The following is a 12948-nucleotide window of genomic DNA, read 5'->3' as shown; positions in this document are numbered from 1 at the left end:
TAAAAGAAATTGCTTTGGCTTGAGTAGAACATTCTTCATGGGCAAGTTCTTTTCTATTTTTTTTTTAATGTCTACCCAGCTTTCTTTTATTAGAGTAATTAAAACAATGTTGGCATTTAGGGTATCTGATATATGCATAATCCTCTGATATTTCAGGGTATTGATTTTATAAAGTATCTGCTATAACTAGGGCATGAGCAGCTAGAAATGTATCCATACTGATTTCTGACAGTATATTTGCTTAAAGCCTGCTGAAGCCAAACCATGCATTCAGGGAACTCCAGACAACTACAGTTTATGAAATGGTATTTTTAAAGTAACACTACAGTGAGGATTGGTTTTTAGTATTAACATACAAGGGGGATAGTATTCTTAAGGGTGTGCTATATGACTCCCCTTTATATCTCCCCCCCCAAAAAAAAGCCTACTGAATCCAGTTTTCTACTTTCTTTGCCTCTGTGATTTGGGATTTTTGACAGACAAGTCTTAGAGATTGTGATCTGTGTATTATTGGTCTTCCTGAGCTGCTAAAAGAATACTTAAATTCTATCATGACGTATTCTCAAATAATTCTCACTAAGCTTTCTTCTATAGAAAAGCAACAGAGAATATACCATAAATTGTAGTACTAGAGAGCAAAAAGTCAAATTTATTTAATTTTTATTATAAATTTTAGTTTGCATACAAAATACCAGATTTTTTATTTCATTTGCATAAATGTTCATCATCTTAAATTTATTTTAAATTCTATTGACAGGGCTATGGATTTAAAACAAAGAGCTTTGGTAGACAGAAAAATAAAGATGGGCATAGAAGCATGACTGCTGTTGCTATGGCAACCAGATCACATGCAGAGTGATGTTTATTTCTTTTACTATGCCCAGGTACTTCTCTAGGTTAAACATCATTGCTTAGCTGTCCTTTTTTTGTATCAGTTGACCTGCTGAAAGTCACAAAGTCCATGCCAGGCTTCATAGAACTATGCAAAATATTAACAAAGGGCTCACATTTGGCTAAGTTTTCATTCTTCTGTGTCCCTCCCAAGTACACAAAACTTAAAACTACTAATTACCTGTGGCTTGGACATAACTCATTACAAACACTGAAAGCCACAAATAAAAGCAACGGGTTCGTTTATATCCCTGGAGCACCAGGAACTAAGCTTGTATTGTCCACATATGACAGGCGCAATCCCCATCCAACAAATAGCCACTGGCTTCCCACCATATCCCAGCCCCTGAACACTCTTGTATTTACCTGGCTGCCATAACAAACTACCATAAATTAAATGGCTTTGTGTGTATATGTGTGTGTGCACTTGTGCTGTCAACCCTAGTATTGTAGCTCAGCTGCTACACATTTTGTTTTGTGAGGCAGGGTTTCTAAGTGGCCTGGAGGGCCCCAAGAAAGCAAAGCTGGCTGGTCAACAAGCCCCAAGAAACTTCTTGTCTCTGAGATTACAACCCCCTGCCACTATGCCTGCCTCTTTTTGTTTGTGTGTTTTTTACAGATTCTCTGGACTGAACTCCTGTCTTCATACTAGCATGGCAGGAACTTTACCAACTGATCTCTTCCTTAACTCAATGCATGGCTCTAACAACAGACATTAATTTCTCAGTTGTAGAGCTTGGAAGCCCAAGGCTGAGGTGCTAGCAATGGACAATCCTTGTCTTGTAGGCAGCAGCTGTTTGGCTCTGTATTCACACGATCTCTTGATTGGAAGTCTACAGGAAGAGATAGAACACAGGCAAGTATTCTGGAATCCTTTCTTCTAATGATGCTAATCAGATCATGCCATGGTCCCACCCTTGTGACTTCATTTAACCTCAACTCTCTCCTTTTAGCCTCTACCCCAATATAGTAAGATCAGAGGTTTCAATACATAAAATTGCAGCACGCACTTCAATCCACAGAATTGTCAGACAGAACTGTCGGACCATGTACTTGACCAGTGAGGAGTGAGAAATGGGATCAATGATCCTGAAAAGCTCTCTCTTCCCCAGCTATGGGGATCAAGTATTGTCATGGTTCAATTCTGGCAAAGTACAAGTGTTGTGAGTTAAGTAGGTCAACAGTATTGTAGAAACACCCAGGGAATGTATAAGGTAGAGTCCTCTACTTCCCTCCAGGAAACTATTTCACATAAAACGGAAGCGCTTGCTAGGTTTCTCATTGTTGCACGGCCTGGCCCGACTGGAGCAGCATGAATATAATTAGCAATGCTTCACAGGTGCTATCATGCAGCTGCTGCTAAGTGCCCTCGTCCTCATGAAAAGCACAAGCTGAACAGCAAGAACACATATCAACCACAGTCCAAATGGATCCGATGCAATCAGTGTAGAAGGGAAGGGCATTGAAGAAAACGCTGGAGGAAATGACTCTTGAGAGGCTCCAGCTCAAGTGAGGATGGTTTTGAAGGCAACATGACAGATATTCACAGTAACTGACGTTTATCTTTCTGCCCATATACCTTGTACATGTATTGTAGCAATACTGCCTATAATTACAAAAAGAAAAAGAAAAGAAAAGAAAGAAAAGAAAAAGATAAAGGAAAGCTGTCAAGAGCGTCACAGCAGAACACAGGACTCAAGGGGCTCATCATTTCAAACTGTGATGAAATAGGCCCAGGAAGTGGCGAGCTTACTATAATTGAGTTCGATAAATCAGCACATGCTAGTCCCCACCTCCGGAGGGCCTTGAGTACCTACTTTCCCTTTCTCTCACAGAGTTTCAAAGGTCAAATATGGCCATGGCTGGGAACGTTCTCTATCATCTCTCAGTTTTATAAAAATGCCTCAAAGCCACAGAATGTGAAGACTGTTCTTAACTGTTGTCACAGCTTGCCCATTCTCATCACATTCTCTGCTAGAAGGTTATGCTGGAGGCACTTCTGTCTTGTTCAAAACATCAGTTCACATTCTAGAATATTCTTCAGAGCTGAAAATGTGTTTAAAATGCTCCCAGTGCTGCTAAATCCCCGAAACTAGAGTTAACTTGGCCATTTAAGCTTTCAGGCTCCTTTAGAAAGCAAGTCATATGAAGATCATCTGTAAAGACCAATCCTTCTCAGTTCAGGGACGGCTTTTCCCTCAATTCAGGCAAGTCGGAACTATAAGACAGCAGGCAGGCATGGAGGCTCAGTGGATAAGAGTACATACCACTCCCGTGTCAGGGTGCTCACACCACCTGTTACCCCAGCTTCAATAGATCCAATGACTTCTACCCTTTGAGAGTACCTGAACTTATCTGTATCCCACACAGGCATACACATAATTAAAATGAAAATAAACCTTAGATAAATAGCACAATGGCAGTAGCACCATGTACAGCCTCTGGAGACAATCTTTTAGAAAAAAAATATTCAGCTTGCATATAAATACTTTGATACATAACAGGAGGCAAAAGAAGGGGAAAATGGAAGTGTAAGAAAAATGTAACACTATATTTATCATATCAGAAATGGGGGGGCAGAGATGAACAAATCTTATCATCCCTCCGAAATCCTCAAGGAACTATTGCTTCTATCACAGATTCCAAACTATTCTTAGTCGACCAATGACTCAGCTTAAGTTTTGAAAATATTAATTCAATCAAACAAATAGGGATAAGAAATGACTTTTAGTTCCTTAGAGCCAATACCAGTTATAAGTTTTTAAGCATCCTTGTAGTGTATAAAGTCTAAAACTCCATCAAGGCAAGCTATGTCCTCTTCAAACTCCTTTAAACACACCCAGAATGTTGCCAGTACTTGAAGTTGTTTACCAAAAGCCCTAACTCTGGGTCATAATTATTTTCAATGTCTGAGCCTGTGTAAAAACTAAGAGTCTAATAATTAGTAGGTTTATGGTTTTGGTGTGCCTTAAAGGTAAAATATGGAAGCTGGATGATATTCTATGTCATGGCAAAAATATTTTCATGGCAAATAAAATGGAAAAACGTCTGATAAAAGAGTCAGGGAAAACCAGGGACTTGACACAGACTGGTTTCTGTATGGACAGGTCAGGGAGACTTCAGGTTGATAAGTTTGGGACAATTGCCTGGAGGAAGACTGGATACTAAGCTACAGGAAGTACCCTGTCTGGGTCCCACCCATTCTGTGAAGTATGCTACCCCAGTTCAGAGGATCTATATTTGACTTTCCCAATGTCTGAGCTCCACATTCCTCATCCAAGTAGAACTAGCAGTTCTCGAGGCTGGCAGGCACTCAGTGACACGAGGTATGTTCTCTCTCACACGTGCTGTTCCCCCGCCTCCTTTGGATCATAGCCCTGTATTTTGCTGATCTTTCTCTGCTCCAGGCAAGAGGCCCCCTCACAGGCCATCTGGCAGATGTTGCTGGAACCAGACCAGCAAACACTTAAGAACTGCAGAACCTATCACTGAGATGTGCAAAACACCTTCAGCAAAACCGTCTGCTTTAACACAGGTAAAATCACATCAAAGATGGATACAGAGAGTGGCCTGGAAAAGACACCAGAGACACGAGACTTACTAACACCTTATTAAGTGTTCCTTGGGTTAGGACAAAGGAGCACTTGAGAGGGACACTGAAGGAAAACCCAGATGGCATAGGAAGTGGCTGGTGTTGATGACTTATTCAACCAGAAAAAAGTGCAAATTTCACTAAATGTGATCGGCATATACCAACCAGAAGCTCTGTTCATGGAGAAAGGCAGCTCAGTAGGAAACCCAGCTCTGCCTTCCTAAACCTCCAGACAAGAAGGGCACAGGAAGGTCATTAGGCCATTCTCACCTCTCCCAAGCAAGGGCAGCAAAAACACCGGGCCTACCTGAGGTAACAGCAAGGAGGAAGCAGCCACACACTCAGGTAGCTAATGCTGTTACCTCCAGACAGAAGCACTGTATAGGTGAGAGAGAGCAGGACTTTAGAAGCAATTATCATTTTTAAAAAATTTCATTACCCTTATTAATGTATCTGGGGGTGATATCTGCATGTGCCATAGCATGCATGAGGGGGTCAGAGGACAACCCGAGGGAGTCATTTCTTTCCTTCTACCATGTGAGTCCCAGGGGCCAAACTCCGGGACTCAGTCTCGGTAGCACCCTTACCCACTGAACCATCTCACCAGCCCCACATTTAGTCTTTGGACATCTAATCTGTTTTGGTGGTTTCTGGGTTCTATTTAGGGAAATAGCCATTGCAGTAGTGTTGAGATAATCCAGCATGCTGTTGGAACACAGCTAGAATTTCAGTTTTAGCTCTAGCCTCACCCCATTAATCTACAGAGTAAGTCTAAAATATATAGAAATTAAAGAACAGCTTTCTAAGTAAAACTTGGTGTCCTAGCTCTGTTAAGGGGCAATAAATTATTTTCCCATTACAGAGAAACTAAGTTGAAAGCCTGCAGCCCATCTCCCTGCTTTCTGCCTCCCTTTCTTCTTCTCTCCCCCCCCCCCTTTTTTCCTGACAGGGGCTTCACAGGCCTCATGTCTCCTTACCCCGTCTCTCATTGGTCTCTGTTAGGCTTTTAATGCAAAGCATCCCTCAGAGTTTTGCATTCCTGGATACCTGCTGATGGGGATATCTGAAGGGGTCTCTATCCCCTTAATGTCAAACCTAAACCAAAATAAACTGTTCCCCTTGGGATTCCTTTGGTTTGGAGTGGGGGTCAGGTATCTAGTCATAGCAGCAACAACTGACATGAATGCAGAACCTATGCAAATAAAGCTAAGACATTTTTCTTTACTCTGTGATGCTTTCCACTTCCAGTGCAAGCTTTCTTGTTGATTTCTCAATACTGTTTATTTTTCCTGAAAACAAACTCAGAATGGTCCTGCTTCCCCTTCTACAATGCCTAGAGTGCGCACTCGAATTTCAGCACTGAGCTTTTTGACTCTGATGATGCTGCGCAAAAGACACCTATCTGCAATTAACGCTTTTTTCTCCATTTGTTCTGTTTCCACTTTCTCCTGCCCAGCAAGAACCACTGCAGCAGCATCTGGCACCCCAAGAGACAAGCAAACAGTTCTTGTGTCATTTAGACTCAGTCTTGCCTCAGGACTTATTATTTATAAGATGAATAACAAATGGAAACAGACTTTTTCCAATGGCTGTTTTCTATCATGTACTATTCCTTTTTTTTAGTTCTCATCTCCAGTGAGATTCTTTTATTCAGTAAAATGAATACTTTTATCATCAACTTTGTAGCTTATGATATGTTTTTAATCTTTATGGAAGTTTCTACAAGATCTGCGGTATTAATCTCTTTAACCTTCCATGGCTGGAGTCAATGAAAGTGTGTTCATGTGGCATTTTATTCTCTATATCTATGTTACAGAGCCATAAAAATGTTCTGTTTATATCTGCTTCAGGTTTTCCAGTATTTCTGCACTTCAGAGCTAATCTGGGTGTTTATGTGTGGACTTTTCTGCTCTTTCAGCATTTGCAACATGAAGGTCTTGAGACATTTAGCTTTGTCTACTTTGTAACGCCTGTATCTAATTACAGGCCATGTTACTGCACTCAACAAGGAGACGGTGATCACATGATTGTGTAAACTGGCAATGACTAGGCCAGCATGGAAGCTGGACCCTGAACTCTAATATTGTGATTCTAAACACTTCACAGTCAGGGCATTTTCAAACTATCTGGAATTACTGGTAACCATAAAAGGCTTGGTTTCAACAACTGGCCAATCAGTAAAACTTATTTAGAACAATCCCAATTGTAGATGCCATGGAAGTCCTGAATCTTGGTCACTACTAAGGTAACCAATTTAAACTAAAGTCACCCTACACAATGAAAGGGATGAAAACTGGGTGATGGAATATTCAAGTTCCAAGCTCATGAAAACAAATTTTCCTGCAAAAAAGTTGGTAATTGCAACCATTGGAGCTCTAACTACAACTCAGTCACAGTGTGAGCAATCTGGCAATGTTTACCAATATACATGGAGTGGTGCAGCAATTACCTCCAAATAACACAGAAGCTTAAATCAGCCAAGACTATGACTTGCCAATTACTTCAAGAAGTCCTCCCTCAAAATCACCTTATGTCTTGTCTCTTTAAATGATTCTTGAGATGCCTACTGATCCTAACATAAGCAAATATTTTAGACCATGAAACATTAAATAACACTTTATACAAAAGTTTTTAAAAAGGTCCCTCCTCCATCTGGGTGTTCTCTACAAAGGTAAAAATCGCTACAGAAATTTCCAGTGTCATTTATTTCTCACGCCTCTATGACACAGCATCCAATGAAATGTCCTCCTCTGACATAAATATACTGCCCAGAGATCTAGTCACTGATTATGAACTGTCTCCATCAGTCCCCTTACATTCCACTGACAAATCCACATGCTTTGACCCACAGTCAAGAATACATCACTCCCAACACCAATCAAGGTTGGATTTATCCTTTAAAAATCCATCCAGTTACCTGCCTTCAAGTCCCTCCTCCCACGGGTTATCTATTGGGTGACAATGAGCGTTGGGCTAGCTTTGAAGTAAAAGAGCTCAGAATACTACACTCATTTTCTTTACAATATTCTATAACCAAATCTTGATGGTCCACCCCCTGCACTACCCACCTTTTTCTCCAATCCGCCTCCAGTTGACCCTTGAACACTTCATACTTACTACAGGTCAACATCTTATGTCTGGAATCCTCACACCAGCCGTAATCAAAAGATAAAACTGGCAAATACTATTTTCTAACATTTTATTCAAGGTATTAAAGTTGCACTTTTTCAAGTCCAGTCTGAAATGTAGTATTTTATTTATAAGTCTAGGAAAATTTAGTTAGTTCCCCTTTTTTTCTCATAAAAAAATCCAAATATGCTAGGCCATTCCCAGACTGATATGACGGATATCTGCATGCTGAATTCTCAGAGTCAACAGCTGCTGACATCTTTCCAAATCTGTGCATGGAATACATTACGGAAGAAAATTACAGCTATTATGATGCATCACTCTTAAAATTACCACCACTCAACTCACAAGAACAAGGACATATTCCTGCATGAACCCAACACTATCATCACACCCAGATAATTAATATTTCCAAAGTAACATCTAATAACCAATTTAATTTTTCTATTTGTTTCTGAAACATTTTACATCTGGCTTTTTCTTTGTAATCTGATTTAACTTCAGTGGGTAAAGTCACTTGCAACCAACCTTAATACCTTGTGTTCTAGCCCTCAGAAAGAGAGAACTAACTCCTCCCATTTGACATCTAACTTCCACATATGTGCTGATCTGAGTGTTCCCTGCTTTACCACCACACAGTTAAAACATTTAAACAAAATTTAATTTATCCCCCATCTACTGTATGTCTCCTGTGTCTCTTTCTAAAATAATAATAATAATAATAATAATAATAATAATAATAATAATAATCTTACTTTTGTTTTTCTGGCATGATTACAAAGAGGCAATGTTGCCCTACATTATGGAATTTTTCTGTCCCTATATGATAAATTCCTTCAGCATTCCCTATCCTTTAGAGTTTAGCTATGAAGGTTCAGTTAGGCTCAGGTTGGACATTTTGGAAGAACATGAACATCCCATGGGGTTGTGTCACCCTTAACAATACTGCACTCAGTTCTTGGTAACCATAGGCCTTCAAGATATGTTGACCTTATTGCCAGCCATTCACATTTCACTGTGCCTCAGTTTAAAGATCCAAAAATATGCATACCAAAGTTTGCCAGGAACCCCAAGCCATTTGCTTCTCTGAGTCTCTCTACTCATCCTCTGAAAATCTTCTTTTCCATCTGTTGAACCTTCTCCCCCTTTTGCTCAGTACCTTTGGCTTCATAATCAATTGCTCATTTTGCCTGAGCCATTAGATGGATCTGAAATTTTACTCTAGGAAACTTCCATGGGCTTAATTTCACTTTATGAGTTTATGGTCTATATATTAGAAGCTGCTACAGAAATATGGACTATTTCTGCCATGATCATTTTGTATATGGCTTCTTGTGGCAATACACACAGACCTAAGTGCTCATTTATATCCTAGCTTGTACATCTCGATAGCTTCAACTACTGAGCTTCCCAATGAGCAAGGTGAAAGTGATGTAGAGTTGGGTCACTAGTCATTTAAAAATCCACTGACACCTGTGTGTCTTTCCAACATCTTGGCAGGACCCATCTACATACTACTGATTATTTTCTAATAATTATATGGTTCATGTGAACTGCACTAGTAAATCAGGCAAACCTCACCTCCCAACAGTATTTCTCACAAGCAGAAAGACAAATACACGCTAGGACTGTCTGATGAAATCGGTCTTATTTTGAAGCTACGTGTCGGTGACTACACATGCAAAACGAATTAAGAATTGAGATCACTGTCTGGACCATGCAGCTGAAAGTCAGAACAGGATCCAGATAAGGCAGGAGTATTCCGCTGGGCTTGGATTATTTAGGCAACTCTATCAATCACTCATTTCAGTTCAATTGAATAGTTCAGTTTAGGCTTATAAGTAATTTGTTTTCATCTTTTCTAGTTAGCATCATCTGTCCGAAATTATAGGAGAATAAAAAGTTTGTTATGTTTCGTTTTAAAAGCCTTTTTATCATCTCTGTTCCAACTTGGAAACTGGGGAGAAAGGTACTGGGCACACAGTTTTAAAAGGATCTGCTTTTTCCTTTCTCCATGACCAACCTACGCTGGAATGACCAGACAATGCAAACAGCCACAAACCTATCTTCTGTCTCCAAGCCTCAGCTGGACAAAACTATGATGTGTATAAAATTTACCTTCAGCTATATTGCTCCTATCTATCCATACTTTATTTAAAAGGTAAAGTTAAATGGATAATGTTTCTTCTCCCCATTTGCTAATATGAGACTTTGCTGGAGGAATGAAACGATGTTTCAGTAAGCTATGTCCTCACTGTGACAAGATGCCTGAGAAAACAACTTTTGAGAGGAGGGATACGATTGGCTCATGGCTGCAGAGGTTGCAGCATGTGGTAAGCTGGTTTCATACTTCTGAACCTATGATAAAAATGTACCTGACCACCTCGTGGTGGAAATACACCCTTCCCATAACAACCCAGTGACCCACCTCTTCCAACCATGTGCCACCTTCTATAGTTCTACCACTATTCAGATTTTAACCTAACCATGGCTAAGACCATTGATTATGTCAGAGCCTTCAAAATCACTCCTGCAATACTGCCATACAAATGCCCAGTGCATCAGCCAATTGAATAGAGGGCAACCAGGAATAGCCCAAAAGTAGTAAACAATCAGGTATCCATGGGCAGCTAAAAAGTTCAACTGAGAGTTTCCCCCTGTCTTTGAGAAGCAACTACTCTTACATTGCTCATGTCTAAGCCTAAACTGAACTAATCAGTTCTCACTACTTCTAAAGGTTTGACTCTATCATTACCCAGCCTCTAAGCTAATGCTTGCATAGCTTTGTGATATTTATAAAATGCGGCTTGCATTCATTAACCTGTTTAATCTTAATGTAACTCATAAGCACTATATTCTTGCCTCCAATTTGCAGAGAAGGAAGTTGGTTTTCTGCCGCCCAATGCTGGGCCCCTGGATCTAAACACGGTCTGTTATTCCCCATGGGGTCTTTCCATTCTGCAAGCTGCAACTCCATTTAGATTCCTAAGCTATATTTCAGGTCTTCGAGAAGGATGATGATAATTCTACAATAACTTAGTATCTAAAAAGGGTTTCAGGGTTAGTTCTACAAGATTTTTCTTCTTCCTTCTTAGCTTACCACCTCACACACACTATTTTTTGAATAAAGAATACATCTTCCTTATTCTATTTGGAGGGTATTTAAACCATAACCAAAAGACAGAGGATTACAGAACAAAGTGTGTCATTATCACATAGCCCAAAGAAGCAGTTCCAAGTGGCTGGGGAACAGAAACCAAAGGCCTGTGACTTCAGAGGGAGCAAGGGGGCACACAAAAGTGACTGGATGAAGTAACGGGAAGTAAGAATATAATATAATTATATTTTAAAACTCATTTTAAATAAAAAATAATTAGGTCATATTCACTGTAGAGATTCAATGGAGAATTTAAAAGGAAATGATCTTTTGCTTTATAATATAAGCTAAAGTTATATTAAATCCAATGATATTTAAAATTCACATTAAATAATTTCCTTATTGCCATCTTAATTCAAATTTATAAGAAAACAAAAGCTGATACTATTACACAGGAGACTGGAAATTCAACTATATTTACTAACATCTAAATTATCAAAAACACTATACAAGTATATACAAGTATTTTCAACCATCTTTGTATAGGGTAGCTCCTGCACCACAGCTCATGCTTGGAATGTTTTACACACAGATTTTCACAACTTATATACATACATACAAACATACATACATACATACATACATACATATATATATATATATATATATATATATATATATATATATATATATATACACACATACATACATACACACACACACACACACACACACACACACACACACATATACTTATATATTTAAAACAAGTAACCATGGAGTTCCAGCAACATGTCCAAAAGTTGAAAACTTAAAATTATTCTATATGTCATGCCAGCAAGACTTTTCTCAGTAAAGAGCCACAACATAAATAGGTGTTGTAGATCACAGGATCTCATTGGATCTCCTCAGTTCTGCCGTCCCTGCACAAGACTAGCAGAGATGAGAAGCAAAGAAATAAGTAGGGCTGTGTTCCAATAAAACTTTATCTGTAAACTCACCATAGCTTGCCAGTCTCTTCTATAGAGATTTCTTTGTACTACCAGGTCTGTGTTCTTGATAAGATGATGTCCCATCTATAAAACATTATCAAGACAGCCTGGACCACACTGCTCACCTGTGACCCAATGGTTTCCTGGAAGCATCGTCCAAGTTGCGTCTTAGCAGCCACAGGATACACATGTGGAATGACCTGATGGTGGGAGTACGTGGAATGTACTGACTGGGTCTTCTGAACGGGCAGCCCTTGGTAAGAGACTTGGGACTGGCCTGGTTGAGCTTCTTTCACCTTCTGGCCCACGGGGCTGTCAATTCTGGAAACCTGGTGTATCTGGACAGAAGCCTCGGGAGGATGTTTCACATGGATATTGACTATGTTGGGGGGAAATTTCACTACAAAAACCAGGAGGACAATTGGTTAATTACAAATAATGGGAAAGTTGGGAATTTTAAAATATGAAATGTATTTTATACAAACACACTTATAACATCTACAAAGTCTCTTTCTGTTATACAGACATCAAAATTCTTGAGAAGTTTGTATTCAATGACAAATGCATGCAGTTAAAAGAATCAGAGTGTGGACCGAGAAGAGGGTTTCGCTGGTGAAGGTGTCTATCATGAAGTTTCATGACTTAAGTTTGACCCCCAGGGAACATATGATGAAAGCAGAGAACTGACTTCATAATTGTCCCCTGACCTCCATACATGCACTGTGGTACACACACAAGTTCAAACATACACATGCACGTGCACGCGTGCGCGCACACACATACACACACACACATACACACGGACAAAATGATTATATTAAAAAATGTAAGTAAAACTACAACATGCAAACATTAAAGTATCAATCTCAAGGTGATGTATTCAAAGGAAAGATTATTTTAACTAGGGTCACAGAATTATAAAATTACGATGCTGTTACCATAGGTAAGCCCACCTCACCACATGGTAAATGGTTCTAAAAGATTACTTTTGTATATTTCATAAAATTTCTTCTACAGAAACTTCTATTGTGTAATTTTAGGACTTAATTTTTCTCCATTAAAAGTGGAGCTCCAGCTTCACAAGCATGCTTCTTTTATCTCTTTGTTTTATGTGTCTCATACAGATACACACTTGAACACTTTCTGGTGACACATTAGTATGTGGTTTTTTTACATGTGTAACAAGACTGCCTTTCTGCCCCTTTCAAAGAAAATTTCAGACAAAAAGTTCATCTTTTGACACAAAC

At 39.3% G+C, this 12948-nt stretch overlaps 1 protein-coding gene across 2 annotated transcripts in view; it reads right to left on the bottom strand.

The window, feature by feature from the left end:
- The window catches only part of LTBP1 (latent transforming growth factor beta binding protein 1), a gene marked incomplete at its 5' end in the record, with an annotated part of 370057 nt that overhangs the window by 144712 nt on the left and 212397 nt on the right, over positions 1–12948 (bottom strand). For both annotated transcript variants that reach the window (XM_080931548.1, XM_080931549.1), the window contains one exon: positions 11827–12101. In XM_080931548.1, coding sequence (XP_080787674.1) covers positions 11827–12101 — 275 coding nt within the window. The remainder of the gene's footprint in view (positions 1–11826; positions 12102–12948) is intronic.

Source organism: Micromys minutus (genome assembly GCF_963924665.1).
Source record: "Micromys minutus genome assembly, chromosome: 1".
NCBI lineage: Eukaryota > Metazoa > Chordata > Mammalia > Rodentia > Muridae > Micromys > Micromys minutus.
This window is presented reverse-complemented; position numbering and strand designations above follow the sequence as displayed.